The sequence below is a fragment of the Folsomia candida genome, unplaced genomic scaffold, assembly GCF_002217175.1.
Source record: "Folsomia candida strain VU population unplaced genomic scaffold, ASM221717v1 Fcan01_Sc023, whole genome shotgun sequence".
Taxonomy (NCBI): Eukaryota; Metazoa; Arthropoda; class Collembola; order Entomobryomorpha; family Isotomidae; genus Folsomia; species Folsomia candida.
The window spans coordinates 2,216,546-2,240,969 of NW_019091215.1; the positions used below are offsets into that span (position 1 = coordinate 2,216,546).

Here is a 24,424-nt window from a genome sequence, read left to right on the forward strand (position 1 = left end):
AGTGTGGTAGTATTTAAAAAAGTTTGGACTTTTTAAAAAAAGTCGGTTGTTCATAGTTGTCAGAACCGTTTACATTTTTGAAATCGTTGAAAAATTGACCGAGTACTAGTAATTTAAATTTTCAATGTATAAAGAAAAAAAGTTCTAATTTTAAAAAATCGACCATAAAAGCCGAGACAACATAACGGGTTTTCATACAAACTTTAAATCTCCCGTTTTTTCATTCTAGGTTGGGAATCTGCACGCCTCTATAGGAACAAGCACTGTATCGGGAACGGTACTCAAATACTGAAGGGGGAAACGTATCAACCAACCCAATCCTATTGGTCTGTTAGTGGGCCTGGTTTTGTGTAAGTGTGTTTTATTTTACTTCATCTAGTCCTAAATACCGATATGGTGACCCGAACGAAAATTTCTGAAAACATGTTTTCACTATCTTAATATTTCTAAATATCCGCTTTTAGGGATTTTGCCGCCGTTTGCAAACTATCCGAACGATACCTTCCCATCCACATAATTGACAACCTCGATGGAACTAAAATGATTGAAAAGATGTATCAGGAGGGCGAGATCATCGAAGCCACCAATTCCGCCCTACTCGGCAATCCTGCAAATAATTTGCCTCCCATATCCGTCAATATGACTATGATGACGTTTTCCCGACTTTTAGCAAGGTTCGGAGCAGAGATAGGAAAAAGTAACGCCACCGGATATGATTGGATTGGCACCAAGTACAGTCTTCCCTCCAGATGGACCACCACCTCAAGGACATTGGGGGCATCGCCTGGCTGGAAGAATGTTTTTAGTCGGCTCATCGGAATTTGCGGTAAGTTTTGAACAAGTTTCAGAAATAAATATTTTGTTCATGATTTTTTACAAATCTCCCTCCCCCCCCCCTTTAGAATACAACTCGGTCCGGCTAGGAATTTGGACGGTAGCATCTCGTTCAATAAGTTACGACAGGACAGGCGCACCGTTCCAGTCCAGCTTGAGATTTCGGGGGGTAAGTCTTTTACTAATTTCAAATTCATACCAAATATCGTCGAACTAACTTAAAAAAGTGAAGTCGATACTTAATTTAGAAAAGTGCAAAGTGCAATGTATGGACTTATGGACGTTAGCACTTTTCTGAATTTAATCTCAATCGCCCTCTCGATAAAATAATTATTATTCTCTCTTCCTATTTAACTAGCCGTCAGATCCAACAGGACAACCCGGGACAGTTGCACGTTAATAGCAACTCGCAAATCTGACAGAATTTTCCTTGAACCCGAAACCCAACTATACAGGAGGAGAAGTTATGCCATCAGGAACAAAGGGGGAAAGACCATGTCAGCAAAAATATATCTTTTACATTACATATTACTCATTATTTATATGTCGGGTCTGAAGAATGGTTTCGACGTATGAATTTTTACCATCCAATCATGTATGCTGTTAATCTAGTTTTAATAATCCATAGGTATGAACAATAAAAATCTTATCCAGACTATTAAATCCGGTTGAAATATTAATATCTCAAATAAATACATATCGTCGTACTACTTCAGAAAAGAGTTAAGTGCAGTCGATGCTTAATTCAGGAAGAAGTTCAGTACCGTCGACGCTGACGAGATGACATAAAAAATGGGCTCTAGAGCTTTTTTGCGAAATTTAGTGCAATAAATCGTCTGCATCATTATAAAGTCAATAGCTGTCAATAGCTGAATTTCAATTTGACACCTTTATATGGGTAAAAAGTGAAATTAAATTATTTTTCAAAAACGGTATTTATATAATTTTAACTTGGCTGTATTTTTTTTAATTGTAGCGTATATTGTCCTACATCCGAGCGTTTCAATGTACCCTTAAAATGTTACCCAGCTCCAGCATCGGAAAAGGAAATCCGCACCGGATATTTTTTCAATTTCCTGAGCAAATACCAATGCTGTGTTGTGCGTATAATTTTTGACACATGGCTTAATGATATATTTCCCGTCATAAACCATGTGTATAAAACAATGATCCATTGTTCAAGTCGATTTGATAAAAGTATCGTAACACCCTGCGTTTTATAATCATTAATTTCGTGTTTGTGAGTAGAAGTTCGTCATAAAGATGTCAATTTGTTCCAAGATGCAAATACTACTCTTTCTTGCTATGCTGATTGCTGGTAAAATACACAAATTTCCGCATTTATTAATATTGGTATAACGGCGATATATCAAACTATTTGGATAAATTTAAATAAATTCAAATTTCATCCATAGTTGACGAAGTTGATTGAATGTGAAATTGTTCTTAAGGAAGCACGACACATATTTTTAGTTTGGAGGACTGAGGTCCAAGTTCACCTTAAATCGCGACCACTTTCTCGTCGATACCTTTTCTGATCTAACCCTTTTAGCCGGACATAACTTTACAGACGAATTGCAGATAATTCTACTATTATTTATCTAAGCACATGTTTCATTTGAATGTTACAGCGTGCCAATCCAGTCCTGGGGCGCAGTGCGTGTGTAAAAAGGGCGACGACGTATTAACCGGGCCGCAATGTGGCAAAGACATCAACAGATTTCAAGGCAATAATCCTGTCAGGAAACGAAGGGTGGGTTTCAGGAACTTATCTGTCGTTCATCTGCAGTTCTGAGAAGGACGGACGGAGAACGACGTTCTCTTCTTTGTTTTAGGACACCTCTCCACATTGCTAGAAGCATTTGGTGGCTCATATATTAAAACTTTTGTAAATAAAAGCGGGAGATTTAGTCACATTGCGTGGGAGATATAATTATGCTTTTACAGTTCAGCCCATATAGGCGATTTTTTTAAAAATTAGCCCCTTTTTTAATGATATTGTCTGAACTTGTGACCCAAATTTCTAGAGGCTATGGTTGTATTTTACAAATTTTGATTTTTTTTTTAAATTTTGTTGGTCCCTCATAGATTCCGGAACTGTTTACATTTTTTCAATCGTTCAAAAATTAACCGCGCATTAGTAATTTGAATTTTCAATGTATTAAGAAAAAAGTTCTAATTTAAAAAATCAACCATAATAGTGACAATACCTTGGAAATTTTTCTGAAAATGATTTTAAAAAATACTTATTATGGAATACCTGCCAGGCAACGTTTCTGAATTCTTTGAGACTACTGATATCGGCTGAACAATTAAAGTAAATAACATTAAAATGGTTTCATATAGGATATAGACGTGTCTAAGGCTTACGATGGTGAGCAATGCCACCTCGATGTACTTTATGAGTGCCCAGATCCACCAGATGCAACAACGCCGGCGAAATTTAAGCAATACTGTGTCGCAGTCATTGTCAGTGACAATCATTATACATGCGATGAACAGGATGGACATGGAGTCTGTCAATTTCATTCATCTCAAGGTTAAATTTTCGGCGGAAATGAAGCGATTTTGGGCAAATGGAATAAATTGTATAAAAAAATAGAGCTGGTATACGTAAAAACAATTTATCATTTTTATAAGGTACATAGCATGGAATTTAACTTGCACGCTAAATAATGTTGTGTACAACCACTTGAGGAAAACGATATTGTAGAAATTTTTCTCAGCATTGATGAAAATTTGCTATTATGAGAAGCAAAAAATACTCAATTTCCTTGGACAAAGTTGATTTTACCCAATATTGGATAAATTGTATTCAATAATTTAGCTAAAAGGATTTTACACAGAGTTGTTAAAAAATTGCATAAATCCATGAGTGATTTTTGTTCAAGATTGAGGAAAGATTGATCAAAATGGTTGGTTGTTTAAAGTTCATTCAATCTAGACAAGCTTTACTCATGAACAGAGGAAAATACTGTCATGCACTGAGGAAAATTCGCTAAACTGTTGTAGGTTTACCCCGCTTGCGGCGGGTCTCTTATTTCCTTCTTAGTTGGAAGCACGACACCGGTGAGACAAGTCACGTAAAAAAATCTACAATTTTTTTAATTGCTGCGAAAAAATTAAATTTTCATCATAATGAGTGACTTCGTTGAAAAAGTTCTGGAATCGGCAGGATTAGCTGAACTTCTTCAAACATTCAAAGGTACGAAATTAATGTAATTTAGTATTTTTTAACTAATTTATCAACTAACTAAATTTATACTTATTATTTATTAATCATTATTAATTGTACTTTTTCAAATTATAGATCAAGATATTGACGAAGATGTCCTCCGTAAATTGCCTGATTGCCAAACCGGATCTATTGAAGAGCGCCTGTTTGCTGCCATTGTTTCGTCAGTTGGGCGGAGGCTGAAAATTATTAATTCTATCAGAGAAGTCGTCGCCGTAAGTACCTCTGGTGATCAACTTTATAATTGTAGCATTTGTCAGACCAATTTTAAAGAATTCAATATATATTGGAATCATCTAATCATTTTTCATGAAATTAGTAAAGGGATAGCTAGAATTAATTGCCCTTTGTGCTCGACAATGTTTACAAGTACAGAGACTCTTAAAAATCACGTCAAAGTTTTTTGTCCAAAGAATAGAAGAAGGTCAGAAAATTCTAAAATTATTTATTCTCCAGATGTGCCTCAAAATATTGAAACAGAAATAGGGCCAAGTTTGCTGGCCAATATTAGCAACGATTATAAGTTAGCTTTTGTTAAAACACTTCAAATGTCAGGTTCCATTCCGCTAGTAAAGTCAGCTGAAATCCTAGCATCCGCGAATTCTTTAGTAAATAGCGTGGTAGAAATTGCAAAAAATTTTGCCAGCAGTAATATCAAAAAGGATGATTTGCTAATTAAACTGAATACTTTAAAAGATCCTTTCCATAAATCAAATTCTTCGCAATATTTAATTGAAAAGGGTTTAAAAGATCAAGAAATTTACAATGAGACTACTGAAATTAAACTCGGGTCACATTTTAAATTTGACAAGTCAGCCGAGTCAGTGATAGAAAAATTTGATTACATGTATTATTTTGATTTGTCTAAAACTTTGCCAATAATTTTATCCCGCTATAAGAACGAATGCAATTTCGTGATTGATGATAATAATCCCAATATTTTTTTAAATTTTAAATCTGGAAATTATTTTAGAAGATTGACCGGAAACCCACTTTGCTTGCAAATTTACTATGATGACATAGAAATTTGCAATCCACTTGGAGCAAAGGCAAAAATACATAAATTAGCGATGTTTTATTTCGTGATTGCAAATTTTCCACCTCACTTAAAATCTCAATTGTCCACAATTTTCCCTCTATTAATTGTTAAGTCAAAATTTGTAAAAGAGTATGGAATTAACAAAATATTGAAACCAATGGTGGATGAATTTAAGAAAATGTCTGTAAGTAACCAGCTCAATTTTTTATTGGACTCGCCATTCACACACGTAGCTTTGTTACAAGTTTGTGGAGACAATTTAGGTCTTCATTCCTTACTTGGATATACGGATGGGTTTAATGCCAATTACAGGTGCAGATTTTGTAAGGGTAACAAGCACTTCACCCAAATTGCTATAGAGGAGGAAGCCTTGTTACGCCGGAATATTAATAATTATACCTCTGATTTGGTAATTGGAGATATTTCTTTAACAGGGATACGAGAGGAGTCAATTCTAAATGATATTTCGTATTTCCATGTCACTGAAAATAATGCCCCAGATATTATGCATGATTTTTTTGAAGGAATATGCATAATTGAATTAAAAATAGCCTTGGATTATCTTATAAAATCTAGGAAAATGACTTTGCAAGAAGTAAATCACAGAATTTCGACCTGTTTCAAAAAGAATAGTCATAAAGTGAACAAATTTCCAGAAATCAGTCAATCCTTTATTAGTGATGAAAAAAAATCTTGCTTTTCAGCATCAGAAATGAGCAATTTTTTTCTTATTTTTCCTGCAATTTTTTTAGAATATTTTTGTGATTCAAAAGTGGTAGAGTTAATTTTAAAACTTAGAAGAATTATCCGAATCATTATGGCACCATTAATTTCACGTGATGGTCTATCATTATTGCGATATTTAATTGCTGATCACCACCAGCTTTATATTAGTTTAACTGGTAATAATCTCACTCCAAAGTTGCACCATATTTTACATTACCCCTATGCAATAGAGCAGCTGGGTCCGTTAAAAAATTATTGGTGCATGAGATTTGAAGCAAAACATAGATTTAGCAAAATTGTAGGAAAAACTTCGTACAATTTCAAGAACATAGCAAAATCGGTAGCAAGACGGTTATCTTTAAATTTAGCATTCTCACTTGATTGTTCCAAAGATGAGGGTAACGAAATTGTGCAAATTAAGTACGGTCAGGGAGTTAGAATAAAGCTGGACGAATTGAAAGGAAATTTCGACTTTTCGTCAGTAAATGTTGGCAATGAGGAGACAATTTTGTCTGTCGATAATGTAAGTGCAAATGGTACTTTAATTTCCTCCCAGAAATATTTTATCATAGGAAGTAATGAGAGTCAGCTTCAATTCTGTCAAACCGAACTTTGTTTTGTATATAATGATCAAGTTTTTATTTGTGTTTCTCCAATTACTTGTGTGGAATTGCTTAATAATTCGTGTCTTTTTAAAGTAACAGGTAAAAAACCAGCAATCATTGTTAAACCTCAATTATTAGATTTGGAGCACCCTTTGATTGTGGCAAATACCAATCTGGAGTATGACGTGATATGTTGTCCAATAGAATTAGTTTAATTTTTTTAACTATTTAAATTTTATCACGGTTTAAATGCAGTTATGTTTTTAGCTTTTTTGTATTATAATAGAAAGTTAGCGAACAGCATCCGACGCCGAGAGCCGAGGAAACACAATTTAATTTAGTTCTGGTAAGTAAAACATTATTATGGATCCTAATTTTTTGCATGAAGTATAATAATATTGTTTACTTCCATTTTCAGATTGATAGTGAGGAAAACAGTTCACAAATCTCACAATCCATTAATAGTTTTGAGCAAGAATCCATTTGCTCTGTAAATATTTATGAAAGTGACAAATGTTTATTACTGGAAGATGCATTATTTGTAAGTGAATTATTTAAGAAGTAGAAAAGTAATAGATATGTTAGCTGATATAAAGTTAACAAATTTATTATTTTTTCAGAATGTAAAGGATATCATAATTCAATCCGATAATGAGAAAGGTACGACCAAAGGGCAAGAAATGTTGCAGCAAATCATTCATCTCGGAATGGCCACGTTTCAGATAAAGAGTTTAATTAAACGACGGACTGTAAATAATCTCATCAAAAACCATTCCAACTAGTAATCGTTTACATAAATTTCCTGGTTGTCTCTTTAATTAGTCTATAGGAAATTATTTTATTTATTTTATTTACAGTCCACCACGCCATGTGAAGCAAAATCTGGCTCACTGTATCGCTTCACAATTATTTGGACATCTCACCGAACAGCAGCAGAGTGATATTAAAGTAAACCCAAAGTATTTATCTACGATTTAAGTATACGATTGATGTTTAAATATATATTTTGCAGAGTTTATTCTATAGTGATGCCAAGTCAATTGAGACGGAGAAAGTTGATGTGAGAGGGAAAATTATTTACAAAAACATTCCAGCAACAGGATTGATCGAGGACCGGTTAAAATATGTGCGAAATAAAAATAGAATCTCAATCAGGAAGCAGCCTAGAGTCCCCGAATCAACTGTTATTGGTAATTTCAACATTATACCACATAATTATTGTTGCAAACCTTTTTGTTATAAATAATAACACCATATACTTGACAGATCCTGCTGCGGAGGAGTATGAAATGAAATCTTGGTTATCAAATTCCAACTCGCCAAAATCGCAGGTGTTACAATATATGAAGGACACCTTTAATTTGCGGAGCCTGGAAATAAAAAACACTACTAATTTGATCGACACTTTAAACGAATGGCCGCATTTGCTTGAAACATCTGGTGTAGTAAGTGTTACATTATATTATTTACAGAAGTAAAAATAAATAAATATCTAGTTTTATTTTAATCACTGTCCTTAAAATCTTAGATAGACGTTGACTTTGAACGATTGAATCCGGGGAAGTCTGAACTACTTCTAAGGAAGTGGCCAGGCGTCGCAAAACAAATTTGCGAATTTGCTGAGAAGTCTCAAGCTAAAGCAATAACAGAGGCAGGAATTAAAAAACTGTTTTCCAAATTAACATCAGGTATGCAACAACAGGATTAGATAATAATATAACACATGGTGTTTGTATTTGTGCGTTATGAAAATTAATGTGTTAATTTATTAGATGAGATTGCCATTGCTGCCTTTGTAATGCTGCCGTATTTGACCTCAACGTCCGCTTATAGGAAGAGAGGAGCCAAAAAAGTTAAAATAACTGCTGCGGCGGCTGCTGAATTTTTTATCCAATTCGTTTCGGTACGTGTTACGTGTAATTATTTGGTGCGAATTGGTCTCATTTTATTTATTTATCTTGATTTGTTTTAATTTAGAAAACTTTTGATTTGGAGTCATTGAAGACAAGTGAATCGGAACGACGCCAACCTTTTGTTATTTGTGTAGGAAATTTGGCAAACCTTGAAATTAAGGACGTCTTCGTTATGCTAGAACGGAAATTAATTAAGTCTCCGACAATGATGTCAGCGGTAGATCTATGTTTTAAATTGTTCCATGTTTTGAAACTTAAATTCCCTGATGAATGTTACCCGGTCTGGTCATTCTTTGATCACTGCGCCTATCAGATCAAAGAAATTGTATCTCCTCCCGCATCAGTATTAGCGTTAGGATCTCAAATTAAAATTTAATTAATTTTGTTTTATTGTTTGACTCGGATATTGATATATTAGTAATAACTAATTCCAATAATTTAAATTTTGTTTGTCTATTTAGATTTGTTAAGATGAATTATTATCTACGGCTGAATTTTATTCTAAATAAAAATACCAACAAATATCAATAATACGTTGTGGAAATTTTATTAAACATTTGGCTAAAATTCATACAAGTAACTGTGTAAATAATTTACAATGAGTTGAGCATAATTTATACATGCATTTGGGTATTTTTCGGTCAAGTAGTTAATTAAAATCTGTTCAAGACAATATTAAAGAACGCTCAACTCAGCTGGCTAAAGTTTACTCAACATTGAGGAAAACGAATTACTCAACTGGCTTGTGCAAAATTTGTACAAGACTTGTTTCCATCACTTTTTTCCTCAGGGTTGCGCAAAATTTTGCGCAAGGTTGGCTAAAATTTCCCCATTTTTTTTTAGTGTGTGTGTAATTGTGCATTAAAGGTTACATTTGTATATCTGCAATACTGCATTTATTTCTTTGTACATTTTCCTTACCGGATGGCAACAAACTGAAGCGCTATATATTACGAACATAAAAATACGGGTGGGTGAAGCATACTTCTAACTTTAATGGCAGTGTGTTTATGTTAAAATTACATCTCGCCCAGAAAAAAACATTTTGATTTGCATGGAGACCTTGGCATTGGTTAGAGGTACATGTGCTCGGACCGTTTCGATTCTGGACACGAAATGAAACGCGTTTCCGTTTGGGTTGTCTCATTTCGGAAACGCTAAGTTTCGTTTCCGTTTCGTTTCGGATCAAATGTGGAAACTCGTAAAATGTAATTATTATAAATTGATATTTTATTCAAAAGTTATTAAGATAAAATTAAATACGCAAAGTATAGTGATCCAATTCGATAAATGATTGTGGTTGTTACCAATCAATCGTCAAAGGCTTTCGAAAACAATTCACAATAATTCCAGCCAGTAAGCATTAAAGCATTTACACCCAGCACAAATATTAAATTTCAGTATCTGTATTACCTGACAACACCTTTGTCTACATTTCCTTCCAACAAATATTAACATTTCATAGCTCACCAATTCCCTTATTAATACCAACATTGAGGCAATTAGCAGACCACCGCACAACCCAAATATACCCTCCAACGCAGAGAACGAGACACTTTTCCATTTCTCAGCCTCTACTTCCTGCTTGGCCCCGAGATTTCTCATAATAACCACGGAATGCAACAACTTCCGATACTGCTCCTTATCTGTTTTATCTCTTATAAGTGTAAGAAGGGATTTTACATGTTGCAGATCCCACCACAGCTTATACAAACCGGACTGAGCTAGCTGGCCGATACTAAGGGAAACGACCCAATTCAAAAACCCGCGAGTAATAAATAACGGAATATTAAAAAAAAATATTGGGGACTCTGTATGTCTTACAATGTACGGGTCTCTATGGACCCTAACTCCTGCTAAAACTTGGTCTAAATCTAGTTCCACGTTTATAACCGCAAATGTATCCATAACCTCGTGGAAAGAATTATTCCCAAATTCTACGTGAGAACCCTGAGATATATTAACCCCAGTAACAAACCCAGATAAGGTATTGACTAATCGTGTCCTCGTCTTAAGTTTTGTCAAAATGCGAAACAAATTTGGAGGGCTAACTGAGCGGACGTCCTCTATCATTTTATACTTTAAGACCGACACCAATATTATACCAGAGTCCAAAGGTACCTGAATTTGGCTCGTTGTAATGATTTCAATACTTGAGTCCACAACGTCTTCCAGCGATGAGGGAAGTGCGGGTGGGGTAAGAGATACGAGTGATGAGAACATGGACCCTTGGTAAAACACAGTCCCAAGAAGAAAGAAGGACAAAAGACAAATTACCGCAAATATTGGGAAACTAGATACAACTCGAAAAACATGTGTTCGGTGGTACTGCCCGCAAAGCGAGCATAAAATCCATTGCCAGGATAGGATGAAATATCGAATTGAATGCTTCAAATTTTCCAAATCTCCTCCCGCCATTACTGTAAAAAGGATTGCCACGACTGTGAAAGAAATGCCGAATGCCACCCAGGTATAAGCGTCAAGGGGCATCACAAGACCTTTCAAGCCAACCGAACGAGGCTGTCTAAATGATACCGTAGCCATCCTAAGTTGATACCTCTGCCCGCAGTGAGACAACCATGTAAACTTTGAGGACGCAGGATATAAAAACTGAGGCAGGGATGCAGTCGTGACAGCAAAATTGTAACCGATTGATAAACCAAAATCCCTTGGCTTAGCATTCCGAACACCAGATACGATGATATCACTAAAGTTAAGTTTACCGCCGAGGGCAAGCTGTGCACAAGTTATATATAACGGAAATATTTTCCCAAGTCGCTTTAAGGCGCTGCATGTGTGTATTTTCGGATCAAACATATGACCGTCCCCGCCTGAGTTGCCAACTTTTATACCGAGCAAGTTGAAATTATGAATTTTCCAAGCGGACTCAAGCACCATATGCTCGTTGCCTTCAGACGGCTTTAGTTCAACCAGAGAATGCAACCTGCAGGGAAAACACACCGCAAATATTTGTAGGCTTGAGCTATTCGAACCCCTATGAAGTACGAATAGCCTTGATGTCGAAACTGCTGAGCCATAAATTTGAAACGTTTTAACGTTGATGTCGCTTAAAATGAGCAAAATGTAGGGGGGGTTTCCCCACAGTGACTTAGTCGCCCCCTTGTTTCAGTTAGTCTTCTCTTCTCGAAATGCGTGTCCACCTTCGGAAGAAAGATGACAGAAATTTGAGTTGTAGAGTGACCAAAATATTTGGAAAAAATGTACTGATTAATGCGGCAATTCTTGTAGTATATGCTGGATTTTAGACTATGATTTACAGGAAGGTTGAACACTACTTTGAGAGTGGTTCGACTTCGCAGAAGCAATTTGAGTAGCTTAGATTCCCAAGATTTTAGATGTTCAGGGTTAAAGGTTCCTAATACCTGTAATGTTGATCGTGCTGGGATCAAACGGTCAACTTCTTGCAAATTAAAGTTAGAAGAAATTGTGTGGAACGAAAATAACACAAGGAAAACACAAGTACAAATGTTGCTCGTCATTTTACTGTTGACCTGTCTTGTTGGGTATGAAAGCACGAAAATGATTCTTATATTCCAGAGGCCAACACAGGTTACGGAACATTGAAATCAACCGTATTATTTAAATATGTCTTAGCATTCCTCGCAATTGTGCTGTCCCACACTTAGAGACAAAATGAGTGCATGTAAATTATTAATAACCTGCAACTCTTCGACTTTACTAAACCGAACATGCAACCATATTATTTTTAGAAGTTAAGAATAAATATGAACATGGAAGCTATATCGCGTTAACTTTCTTTCTGAAACATTAGGATTATAATGCTAATATGTATGGTCGGAATTTTATAACTAGATATATTTTTATTATGACTGTATACCAAGAATGTACTAATCATCAAACAGCGACCATAATTCCTAAAGTGAAGATGGTAACACATGCACATGAAGCTTCATTTTGCAACACGGAATTCTGAATTAATATACTGGTCTGCATCAGGTCCCGATCTAGAAATTAATCTGACATCGGCGCCCCGGGCAAAACAAGACCCCGGCGCCCTTAACTCCTCAGGGCGGTTATATCTAGTGTATAGAGGGGCGCCTCGCGGCGCCCCTCTGAGGCCACGCGCCCCGGGCAATTGCCCGTGTTGCCTGCCCCAAAATCGGGGCCTGGTCTGCATTGTAAGATTAAACCCTTTTTTAGAAGTAAATATAGCCCCCCCATACAGGAGGAGCTTTACTAAGTTTACGCTTAATAAAGCCACTGATGAGCCTTATCAAGCTAACAAGGGACACTCACGACCTGTCGTTTGAGTCCAGGGTACCCACTATGTTTTTTAGAATCTACTAGGACCCCTGATGAAGGATTCCTTCATATTTCCGTGTAAAACTCATATTTGGCGCCATGGCGTGGCGCTAAACTTAAAAATTTGCATTTTCGACCAATTTCAAACCCTCATAACTTTTGCAGTTTATGTCGGATTTTTAAAATTTTATGCTTAAAATGATCACAAAAGTCGAAATTTTAGAGAAAAAAATAAAAATAAAAAAATTTTAATTTTTGAGATATTTTTAGCATTTTTTCGACGAACCCAAAATTTCGAAATTTTGCGAAAAGTTAAAAGCGATAATTTTGGAAAAAATTTCAAAGAATACGAAAGTTGAACTCCTTGTCATGATTTTTGCCAAAAATTTTGAAAATCCGTCCAGGATTTCAAAAGTTATGGCGGTTTTAAAATGTAAAACCATCAAATTTGGCGAATTTGGCGCCACGGCACGGCGCCAAATATGAGTTTTACACGGAAATATGAATGAACCCTTCATCTGGGGTCCTAGTAGATTCTAAAAAACATAGTGGGTACCCTGGACTCAGACGAAAGGTCGTGAGTGTCCCTTGTAAGTAACTTTATTCCCCGACAGCTTTACAAAGCTGTCGGGGAATTTTTTAAATTTCGCTAATAAATTTGTTCCTTAACTGTCATAGTTTTCTACCAAGGGATAATGGCCATTTAATAAAGTATCTATTTATCTGTTCTTAAAATTTGGTTGCAGACAATTCTTAACTATTTCCCTTCTTCTACACTTAGATACTTAATTACATACAGCGTGTCTGGTTAAGTATGCAGAAAAATTTTTGGGAAATAATAATTGGGTTAGTAATTTTAAATTCATATATACATAGTTCTACATATATATTTATATGTATATGAACCTATTATGTACGTATGTACATATACATGCATAAGAAAAATGGAGAGGATTTATGCCATTAAGAAGGTCTTGCCTAGCTAAATAGCTTGGGCGTTATTTAATTGTGGTTACCATAATATGTCCTTCTTGATTATTACCTGACGGACAATAAATCAATCCTTAATTCTACTCAGAGTTAAAACTCATTTCGTTGAACAGTGCGAAACTGTTTTTCTCCATAAGTTTTTCCCCTTTGCAAGAACACAGAATCATAGTAAATATATCTACATTCGTAAATCCTTTAAAAGGATCAACGAAAGTTGTTTTCGAATCCAACCAGGGTACAGAATTCTGGAAACTCCTACTCTTAAATATTGACACTTCCAATATTTGACTCAATTTCCAAAGATCTTGTTCATAGATATATGTGGATTTAATATTTATTTAATACGACATGGATTCAAGTATCTATACTGAGGATGTTTTCTAACTGCATGTTCGATTAGGCAGTGAACAGGAGGAGGAAGCTTGAAGGTTCACTGGGTAAATAGATCGAACTTATTTTCTATAATCGAGAATGTTAAGTAGGTTCTAAACTTAATGTATTATGCATTTGAAGGCATTCAACAAAATATTAGTTGCTCAATCTAAACCTTTTGTGTTGATTTTAACTATAGATTCCACACACCTTCCGTAGATATTTTCCAGAACTTTGAATAGGCCGGGCTTTGAGGGACCAACACTTCCTCTCAACCCATGTAACAAATTGTTTGTTATTTAAAATATGCATCTACTGTTTGCACCTTCTCAAAAGCCCGATTTAAGTAATTCAAAAACGTTTATAAGTTGATTACCTGTTCATCTTATAACGAGATTTGGGAAAGATAAATCACTCTTCAGGAAATTCAGTCAGACTAATAAATTATAATGTTCTCCCAAGCATTCAAACGGATTATACGCTCCCTCAAAATTGCAGACTTTTATAACTGTCTATTTCTAACGGTTGACCCTGAGAGTGGTCTCTTCATTCAAACCAAAAAACCGCGACAACTGATAACATATCTCTGGATTGTTTTCCACGCCATCCACCTCTTATGTCAGGCTTTTTACACTTTTTACATTCAAAAATCATGCAGAAGGTGTGCAAAAAAGAACTGTGTAAATGTAGGAATAGTGAGTAGATTAAGAAGACACTTGACACAACATATGTTAACTGTTCTATTAAATGCAGATGTAAATGCAGTGACCGATTATTGTTTGACAGTTTGGGGTCCGAGCAGGAAGTGCGAATTACCACAAATACAATCGAAAGTAAATCAGTCGTTAGCTACTTATTGTTACCCAAAATTATCTAAATATTATACTAAAACATGCTAGAAATGTAAATCTGATAATAATGCTTTGAGCAAAGCTAGAGTAGAGTGCATAAAATTACGCAATGCTATAAATTATGACGATTTGTTAGAAAAATTTAATTTACTTGATTTACTCAACCAATCACTTAATGAGTGATTAGATTATTATACTTTGTGGAATTTATTCAGGATAAAAAAATTCGGAATTAATATTAACGAATTTGATAGTATGTATATATTGAAAGAAACAGGATATGAAATAAGAAGCTCCCAAAACACGCAAATACTCCAACACAATTCCGTTATGTTTACTAATTCAGTTCGATACTATACAATTAAAATCTGGAGTACACTAGAAACAGAAATGATACGACAAATTATTGATAATGATGTGAATATTTCGGGAAATGTACATAGTCGGATCACGAAGTGGTCATGAAAAAGCGAAAAAATAATTTTGTTTGGTTTATCATCGTTTAACTTTAATGTACGGTGTGTCCCAAAAGTCCTTGAGCATCAATATGGCACCTAACAATTCCCATGGAATTTCTACATCTTCTATTTGATTGTAGATATTTTTTGGTCACAATGAGGACAATCATAGGCCATTCTAATGAGTATGCGAAAACCTTAAAACGAGCAATATCCAAGCTAGGTTTACAGGTAACGCAAATTTGGGACATACTCAAACATATCGAGACCATGGAGCAACGAAAAATGTTCTGAAGACCGAATATGGTCACGACGACTTGTAAGACCCCACTTAACAATAAAACATCGAAAAAGTACTAAATTTAATCAAGAAATAATAATTTCCTTCAATAAACTGCGCGACCAAAAAAGTGGTTTTGCGGCAATTCAACAATAATTGATATATCTTCTCCATTAGAGTTCGAAGCCACCCAAAGGTAACAGAATCTTCTAACTAATCGTATTGGGGTCAGACGAAGCTACTTCTTATCTAAAATAACGTTGAAGATGGGTCTAAATACCAATAAATCTTTGGAAAAAACCTGGATTTTCTGCATTTTAGTCAAAATGGTCCCATACCTCGCTAAAAGTTAGGACCATAAATCTGATGGATGGATATTAAAATACACAATATTAGAGATATCGAACGGCAGATAGGATGTCCCTAGCGTGAATTGTAAGGCTGGCAGAAAATTCGAGGTTCAAAATTCAACCAAAGTCTTGGTCAGTTGTTAGTTTTCTGGGGTATGGATGTAGGCCAAGTTGGTGTATCGCAAGGTGAAATTAGAAATCATTCAAAGTATTTAAACGAAAGGCACTTTGGTATACTTTTAAAAAAGTTACATAGTACGAACAATTCTGATTCTGTGTAGCTGAAAGATCGTTGAGATGATTCAGCGTGATACTCAAGGACTTTCGGGACATAGTATATAGATTAAGGTTTCTAATATAAGATAAACGTTATGTAGTTAGTTCTTTACTCAATCGCTTCTTTTAGTGCTAGTTGATGTAAACCAGTCATTAAATTGTACTGATCAAGGAATAATTGTGAATAAATGACTACCAACTAACCAACCAACCTAGTTCATGTACATACATTTGCACATTTGTTCCAGTTTCTACAACTACCATACTATCCAAAACAAAAAAAGCTTACAAAAATAGAACTAATAAAATGTACATAACCAAACATAGTCAATTTAAAATAAAACATATTAGTAAGAATCTACCTCCTGAAACGTATATCGTAATAAATTGTAGACTTTGTAAAGCTATTAATTCATAAATATATACAAACTTACGTAAATATGTATCACATAGTGTCAAAACGAAAAAAAAAATACGGTTAACAAATAATACTTTATTCCATAATTACATTCAGGCAATAAAACAAAATGAAATTGGCAATCAACCGGATCGGGGTTACAATTATTTCAGTTAAACTAGAACAGCCAGATTACAAGACAAGTTTTATACAACCCAAGGTTTTTAACAGTTTTGGAACTAGTCAGTAGCAAAGTTCTAAATCGTCATTACTCATTTATCTTTAAGAAACAAGCTTTTGCTTCAGTTTTATTCCAAATATAAGACAATCCTAACTGAAATATATAATACCATAAAAATAACGCGAACCTACATCTAGCTAAATATTGTCGAATAAATCACATTTAGAGAAAGCTCCTTTAAAGTTTGTAAGCTGCAACAAGACCTTAGCCTAATTGCCAATATTATACCTGAAATCATGTCTATTACAAGGAAATGTACCATAAAAACTTCACTTTCAATATTATTTTTAACCCGCTTTGCACAAGATACTCTTACGTTTGCAGAAGATAATACATCACCATCAGAAGCAACCATTGGTACACGCTCCGAAATTTTGAAAACACTCAAGTATTGCACAACTCAAATACTCTACCACAAGCCTGATTACCCAAACATGGATCTTATTCCAGAACAACTTGAAAATCTAAATTCCCAACTCAGCTTCAATTTTGTCATAGAAAATATCAACAGTCCAACAAACAGATACGTTCTCGCCAATTCTACCAAGTACGATGAGGACGGGATAATTCTAAACTTCCCATACCCAAACTATCTGTTCAATCAGATTTATTCAAATTGCCATCTTGCTCTAATGTTTTCTCCTCCATGGAACCCAATCCTACTGGGAATGTCGGCGTTCAACGAGGATCCTGATTATATTGTAATAATAGGCCGCCAACCTGCACAGTTAGTACAACATTTTAATTATTATTTCTACTATTACCCGTATTTTAAGCTGACCTCAATCATCCTACATTTCAACAAAATTGATTCCGTCATATCTCTCGTATGCCACACTTGTTCCCCACCGAAGGAGATTAGGAGTCCCAAAGATTACAGCACCATTGCAAATAAACTTGTACATATCAAAAAATCCGAGATGCTCAACCTACCCCACTTTTATAAGAGATTGACCAAAGATATGAATCAACATTTCATTAGATTTGCTCCCCTCGGGATTTTTAAGCTCTGGGAAAGCCCTTGCAACTTGAGACATTGTGGTTTGGATACATCACCAGCGACCTGGCCAGTTTCCGATTTAAAAGGTCGACTTAACTTTACCGTGACAAGCTCAATGGGATATTCGGTGGGGTATGTTTACTCTAACAAAATCTTCAATTGGAAAGATATCGAGGAAAAATTTACAGCCAGAGGATTAGTATCTAGATATACTTGGATAAAACATGGAATATATTATGACAACGTTGTGTACAAAGTGTACGCACTGCCAGCAGAAATTAATGCGGACGCGATGCTTAATATTTTTGATATTTTAACCTCTTCACTCTTGTTACTCTTAGGCAGCTTATTGAGCTTGTTCATTTTTTTAAACAAGAAATTTGTTTTTGTCCCGGTTATGTGGACTGTCAGTATGTTTCTCCAACAAAGTACAAATGTTCTTATCAAACCGGAAAAATATAAGGTTACGAAGTTACGAGTCCTTGTCACGCATCTTATCATATTTGTCTGGCTGATTAACGCCTTCATTGCTGGGAGCATGTTTAGTGGAGAATTTTATTCTATCTTCACATCAAATAGAACTCCAGAATTGCCAAGAAGTTTGGCTGAGTTGATCACCTCCAGAAGTGTTAAAGTGAATTCTTTCTCAGGGTTTTTTAGTGCAGATAAAAATAATGACAGGGTGAGTTGCATAAAGGGCTCTGTGCTCGAACAGATGAAAAATGCACCCGGATACTCACCTAGATTTTACAAGCTCATTACCGGACTTCAAAGTAAACTCATATATCGTAAAGATCACAACATATTTGGCATGGCGTATTGTTTCTCACTAAATAAGCCTTTCTATCTTACCAACACAACCACCTATGATTTAGGGGATAATTCTGTATTTGCGGTAGTCGATCCTTCAGAAATGGTTAAAAAATTCGAAACTTTTTTAAGGGTGTTTAAAAAATATTTTATTATCCCTAACAACGAAGCGAACTTGGACACGAATCAGGTACCCTGGGTCACCTGGCGTACCTTGTTTGGAGCTCATTTTGAAACAAATTTAGGTTATTTGGTGGAATCAGGAGTTTTAAACTATTGGGAAACAAATCGAGGTTTATTACGATATATTAACGAAATAAAACGTTATCACAATTTTTACGCGGCCATTGGAAGGCCTCAAGTAAACTATACAAACTATTTTCAAAATATTGTTCTGTCCAAGAAGGAAAAATATTCAGTGGGTCTGTATAAAGAAGGGGAGCCCATTAATGTGGCCCAGATAAAAATGCTTTTCATTCTTTACGCAATTTTCATCTGTCTATCGCTTTGTGCAGGTGTTACAGAGTGCTTTAATAAATTCAAGTTTTTAATGGATTGATGAGAAAACTAGGATTTAAATGGAATTCATCAGTTTTTATAGAAAACCTATTTAGCCACTAGTATTAATTTCGTTTTGTCTAATTAAAACTTAACTTACATAATTCCCTACTCTGATTTACATATTTAGGAAATAAAAATATTTACTTATAGCTGTGGAGATAATAAAATTCTGCATTTATGTATGTAATGACTTGGGTATTATAATTTAGTATTATTATTTATGTATTAACTCACCCGATACAAAAATAAAAATAAAGTAGAAACAAAAAATTGCCTTAGGTGGGACTTATTACTTGTCGTAGAGTTACATAAGTAGTTGAATAAATAATCAAGTCGCTCAAGCTAATTAATCCATCCCTATTTCTCCAGAGTATGAATCCGACGACTGTGTTCAACTAATTGTGCAAATCTAAAGAACCTCTTTCCACAGAAGTAGCATTCACAATTCTTCACCCCGTCGTGCACCCGCCTCACATGAACTGTAAGCTCGTGCTTGCTCCAACTCTTGTATTCGCACTTACCACAAGAATTAGGAGGCGAGGACATGTTTGAGTGTTTCGATATAACGTGACGCTTCAAGTCGTTTGACGCCATGTACACTTTATCGCAGATGTTGCAGGGATAGCGCCGATTTTCATGGGAAGCCTTGACGTGTTTCCACTTCGTGCTGTTGTGCAAGAAGGTACTAGGACAAAATTGGCATCTGAAAGTTGTCCTGATCGATCTCTCCAAGTGGGTACGCTAAGACAATATTTTGAATAGTTGTACATAATGGTCCATATACTTAAGTTAAACCTTGTAATTAGAGTTGCCGATGAGACGAGATGAGATATACCCCATCTCATCTCACCACCATGTGAGGTGAGACGATAGTTAAATGAGATACTGAAAATTTAATCTCATCTTATCTCGTCTCACTTAACTTATGAGATAAGATGAGATGAGATGAGATTAGAGCCGTGCGTAGGGCCGGGTTTACCCTAAAAAAACCCTACCCTACCCTACCCTATAGGGTTTTGGGCGGGCCGGGTTTTTTGCCCAGGAAATTCCAGTCGGGCCGGGCGGGTCGGGCTTTTTCCAGTAGGGTTTTGGGCGGGCCGGGCTTTTTTTGTAGGGCTTCGGGCTTTTTAATTTACCCTAGTGATAAAGTACAATATGGCAATTTGAAACAAAACTTCATAGTTTTATGTAGCCCCAGCTAAAGCAGAATTGTTTATCTGTAATGCTATGGAGTTGTTTTCACTGGTTGGCTGTTTCATTACACGAATCAATTTCATGAATAAATAAATCTCAACTGTAAATCACATCAGTGAGATTAAGACCAAATTATAAATACAGTTCTATTAAATACAAGGGCTTAACTCAATTTTTGTTTAAACTAAAATAACTCAAATTTAGCAAATATTGATAATAATATGCATTGGATTTGTCCACCATTGCATTTTTTATTAATACCTAGTGTGCATGTCTAATCGAGTCTCCGAAAGCCTTAGCAAGTGCTGGTTTTTTAGGATAAATACGTGCAGAACTGCACATGGGTGGGTTTACAGTAAAAAAGCCCTACCCTATAGGGTTTTGGGCGGGCCGGGCTTTTTCTCAGAAAAGCCCTATAGGGCCGGGCGGGCTGGGCTTTTTCCAGTAGGGTTTTGGGCGGGCCGGGCTTTTTTTCCAGAAAAACCCAGTAGGGCCGGGCGGGCCGGGTTTTTTCCAGTAGGGTTCTGGGCGGGCTGGGTTTTTAAAAATCGGGCCCGTGCACAGCTCTAGATGAGATGAAACGAGATGAGACACGTAACAACTAATAGATCTCATCACACGACACTAATCTCATATCATAAATAAGACGTCTCATCTCAGTTTACCGTCATCTTATCTCATCATAGATGTGTCTCATCTCATTTAGGTGCCATCTCATCTCATCTCACTGGCAACTCTACTTGTAATATTATTATTCCTTACCTCATGAGCCCTCAAAGTGGTATGTGACGTACATCTCGACCCACAGGTTTGGCAGGGATAAGGCCTTTCCGTCGTGTGGGTTCCAATATGACGCTCAAGATCACTTCTGGTCTTGAAAACATTTCTACAAAACGTGCACTTGAATCGGACAGGATTTGGGACGTGTTCCATCCTAAACTGATTCAATACTTGCTTCTTGTCCAGGTATGTTTTCCCACAACCAGAAAACCCACAAGGAAACCGTGGCCGTTCCTTCGTACTGTGAACACTCTCAATGTGTCGACGTAGTTCTGATGGTCGTATAAATTCTCGATGGCAAATAACACATTTTTGCTTGGGTCGACCATTGTGGAATGCGAGAAAATGATATCTCTGTCTAGTATTCTTTATGGTTTTTCCACAAATCTGAAAGTATGCAAAATGTTATTTCCGATTTTTTTTATTTTCATACAATCTTCGGAGTCACGCAAAGAATCAATTTCACTAATATTTGTAATGAAAAATATTATACAAAAAATGTTCATTTCCTTCACTTATGAAATCTTTCTGGAATTTTTCAGTTAGATAATTCAAAATTGTTGTTGTGTTGGAAAAATGTTTCTAAGCCAAAAATAAATACGATCACCCCTTCAAGAGATAACTTCTGAATACATACATATAACGCTGTATTAAGTAGTATTCAAATATGTAGACTGTGACAATGGGTTTCTTAACCAACTTACCTCACAGTTGACGGTGACATTCGCCTCCTCAGGTTTCCTCTTGTGTATCCGCTGAGGAAAATTTAGAACAACATTGTTATAACTAGTTTTAGAAATATTATTCCTCGCCTCACCTCATGACGCCTTAGGCAAGTACTCTGGCGAAATCTGGCTCCACAGATTTGACACGCATAGGGTTCCTCTGCGGTGTGTGTGGTCACATGACGAAGATGGTCTGCTCTGCATTTTGACTGCCATCCACAAAGGGCGCAAGGAAATCGGACAGGATTCAGATCCAACAGCTCGGCATTCTCCTCGAACAGTCTGCAATGAAACAGGAAGGGAGAGATTTAAACTCTGATGCTGGGAATTTTGGTCTTATTTGCTCTCCTCTGGCAGTAATAACCCTGATCGTAACATTAAGACACTCAGAGACAGGGTGGACTTTAAGCAGAAAACATAAAAATAACAGTAACTATGAATATCAATGTCACACATCAAGTTCCCAATATGTTATGTCCTTTGTAGAGCTATATGCGTATCTAGAGATGGAATATTTGGCTAAAAAAGGTTACTTTAAATCATTTCATACCAACCATAGGCAATTGTCCAAAAAATTAGAGGACTGCACAAATTCTAGGATTATGTATGCGCTTGCTGTCACCACGAGTAAATAATACTTTGACCATAACTGACAAATTGGTCATCATTTACCATTGCTATTGCCACAATGCTACTATTGCGGGTTCTGAGAAAGTCTGCAATAATTTATGCCATTGTCCACTACGTGTCTCAACTTTCCAGTCGAGATAGTTCATACATGTTACGCGACGCCTCTCTTGATTCAGGGCCGTGTTTCTTAGGACTTTTGACTGTTGGGGGACTTAATGAACCTTTAGGACATTCCATGGTTTTGTCGTAGTTTGACGGATATAGTTTCTAAAATTCTTTGGCCTCTAGACTTGCAGGGAGTGGTTTCAGACCCCACAAAGTATACATATTCTGAATCCCCTCGCCAATACCTTTCCAACGATACCCCATGTATGGGGTAATGTGACCTTTGACATTGTGACCTTTCGATCCCCGAAAAAGGTCACGCATGTCGATTTCGACTTTCTTTGTAATTTAACCTTTATTCTACTACTAATAATTTGCAACGTAGTAAAAATTGGTGAAAAGCTAATGTATGAACATTTCGTCATACTTTTTCGTTATAGCGAAAAATTAATTTCTGAGTCAATTTTGCGTCGCTGTGAAAAGCCCCTCAAAGTCGGAATTCCACCTCAGTTCGAAAAACCTATGGGGGTACTGATCCATAGAGTGTAAAAAAATTTTGTTTTTGAAATTTCATCAACCCATTTCATAGATATGCTGTGCCCTATGTGCACCACATTTATCTCCCATTATTCTCATAACCCCCCAAAGGAAATTTTGGCGCCTGAAAAAATTGCTAAGTTTTAATTCGTTTCATGTGGGGAACATAATCCAATAGAGTATTTGTACTTTTGAAATAGTCGGCGGATCTGCTTGTCGAATCATTTAATTCTTACTCAGAATCAAGCGTTAAAAAATAAATTGAAAAATTATTTTTACATCGTCATCAATTCTGTTATGGGCCTTAGCTCCTTGGCTTGGCGTAGGAATCGACATTTTGAATATTATTTCTGAAAAGAGATGATTCATGATATGTACAATATTTTATTTTTAATGCAAAGCAATTTTAACAATATTATTGGTAAAATAGCCTTTTATTTGAAACTGCTTGTAGGATTAAGCTGCGCATTTCAAACTTATTTAAAACGTCATTAAAGGTGAAAATCTGATGTATGTGTATTTATAAGGAAATTCAACATTTACCAATTTGTACGAGAATATCAAATAAAATTTCATCGAATATCTTAGTAAATAATTACGAAAGCAAAAATTAGTGGAGACAACGGTAGTTGTCAGACTTTCTTAAAATCACCCAATTTTGCGTGGACGATGTATTTACTTCTTTATATACCAGTAAATTTGTAGAATAGTTCCACGGACAATTGGCGACTCGGAATATTAAGTTAAAGTAAGTGCAACATTTCACAATTGATTGGTGTGTTGATTGAATAAAAATAAGTAGTAAATAAAATTTATCTTTTCTTATATCACTTTCAACAAGGAAATTACTTTACCTGGGGTCCAAAATAGTTACAACTATTTTAGAAGTTGAGTTATTAACGTCGATTAATTAATGGGTGTAGATTTCATTTACTTTTGATGAAACTTGAAATTCACAATTTTCCAACCATTCCTCCAGATGTGGATTTAATGTGAAAGTCTCTACCGCTCCATCCAAAAGTTTTGGACCAAAACTTTGTCTCCCTTACTTGTTTTGGCTCCATCCTCTTTATGCGACCAGGCTTGGAAAGCATTTTCATGCAACATAAATTGTAAATACATACCTGCGAGATTTGAGATATCTGTACAATGCGATTTATTTCCTCATAAGTATTTATCTTATTTACTACTAATAATACACTTATCATATTTTTAACTAGTCTTATTTTAC

General features: G+C 35.6%; 2 protein-coding genes across 2 annotated transcripts; one reads left to right on the plus strand and one right to left on the minus strand.

Moving 5' to 3' along the window:
- Positions 1-3,972: 3,972 nt before the first annotated feature.
- Positions 3,973-8,763, plus strand: LOC118438558. The gene is made up of 11 exons (XM_035859017.1): positions 3,973-4,039; positions 4,145-4,284; positions 6,726-6,785; positions 6,858-6,980; positions 7,060-7,220; positions 7,297-7,387; positions 7,452-7,629; positions 7,706-7,884; positions 7,968-8,127; positions 8,212-8,342; positions 8,417-8,763. Exons 1-11 carry the CDS (start codon positions 3,973-3,975, stop codon positions 8,726-8,728), a joined length of 1,602 nt encoding a protein of 533 aa, XP_035714910.1. The 3' UTR covers positions 8,729-8,763.
- Positions 8,764-19,231: 10,468 nt separating this feature from the next.
- LOC118438607 (zinc finger protein 195-like) lies at positions 19,232-22,229 on the minus strand. The gene is made up of 4 exons (XM_035859103.1): positions 22,014-22,229; positions 21,901-21,951; positions 21,179-21,583; positions 19,232-19,963 (listed from the first exon to the last, which is right to left on the minus strand). The coding sequence occupies exons 3-4, from the start codon at positions 21,347-21,349 to the stop codon at positions 19,580-19,582; spliced, it is 555 nt and encodes a 184-aa protein (XP_035714996.1). The 5' UTR covers positions 21,350-21,583; positions 21,901-21,951; positions 22,014-22,229; the 3' UTR covers positions 19,232-19,579.
- Between the last annotated feature and the right edge of the window lie 2,195 nt (positions 22,230-24,424).

Excerpts from the sequence above, each read along its gene's own strand:
- LOC118438558 (XM_035859017.1), top strand. The coding sequence starts at position 3,973 with ATGAGTGACTTCGTTGAAAAAGTTCTGGAATCGGCAGGATTAGCTGAA. Across the intron at positions 4,285-6,725 it reads CTATCAGAGAAGTCGTCGCC|AAAGTTAGCGAACAGCATCC; the intron begins GTAAGTACCTCT and ends GTATTATAATAG. Across the intron at positions 6,981-7,059 it reads TACTGGAAGATGCATTATTT|AATGTAAAGGATATCATAAT; the intron begins GTAAGTGAATTA and ends TTATTTTTTCAG.
- LOC118438607 (XM_035859103.1), bottom strand. The coding sequence starts at position 21,349 with ATGGAACACGTCCCAAATCCTGTCCGATTCAAGTGCACGTTTTGTAGA. Across the intron at positions 19,964-21,178 it reads CCACTTTGAGGGCTCATGAG|CGTACCCACTTGGAGAGATC; the intron begins GTAAGGAATAAT and ends ATATTGTCTTAG.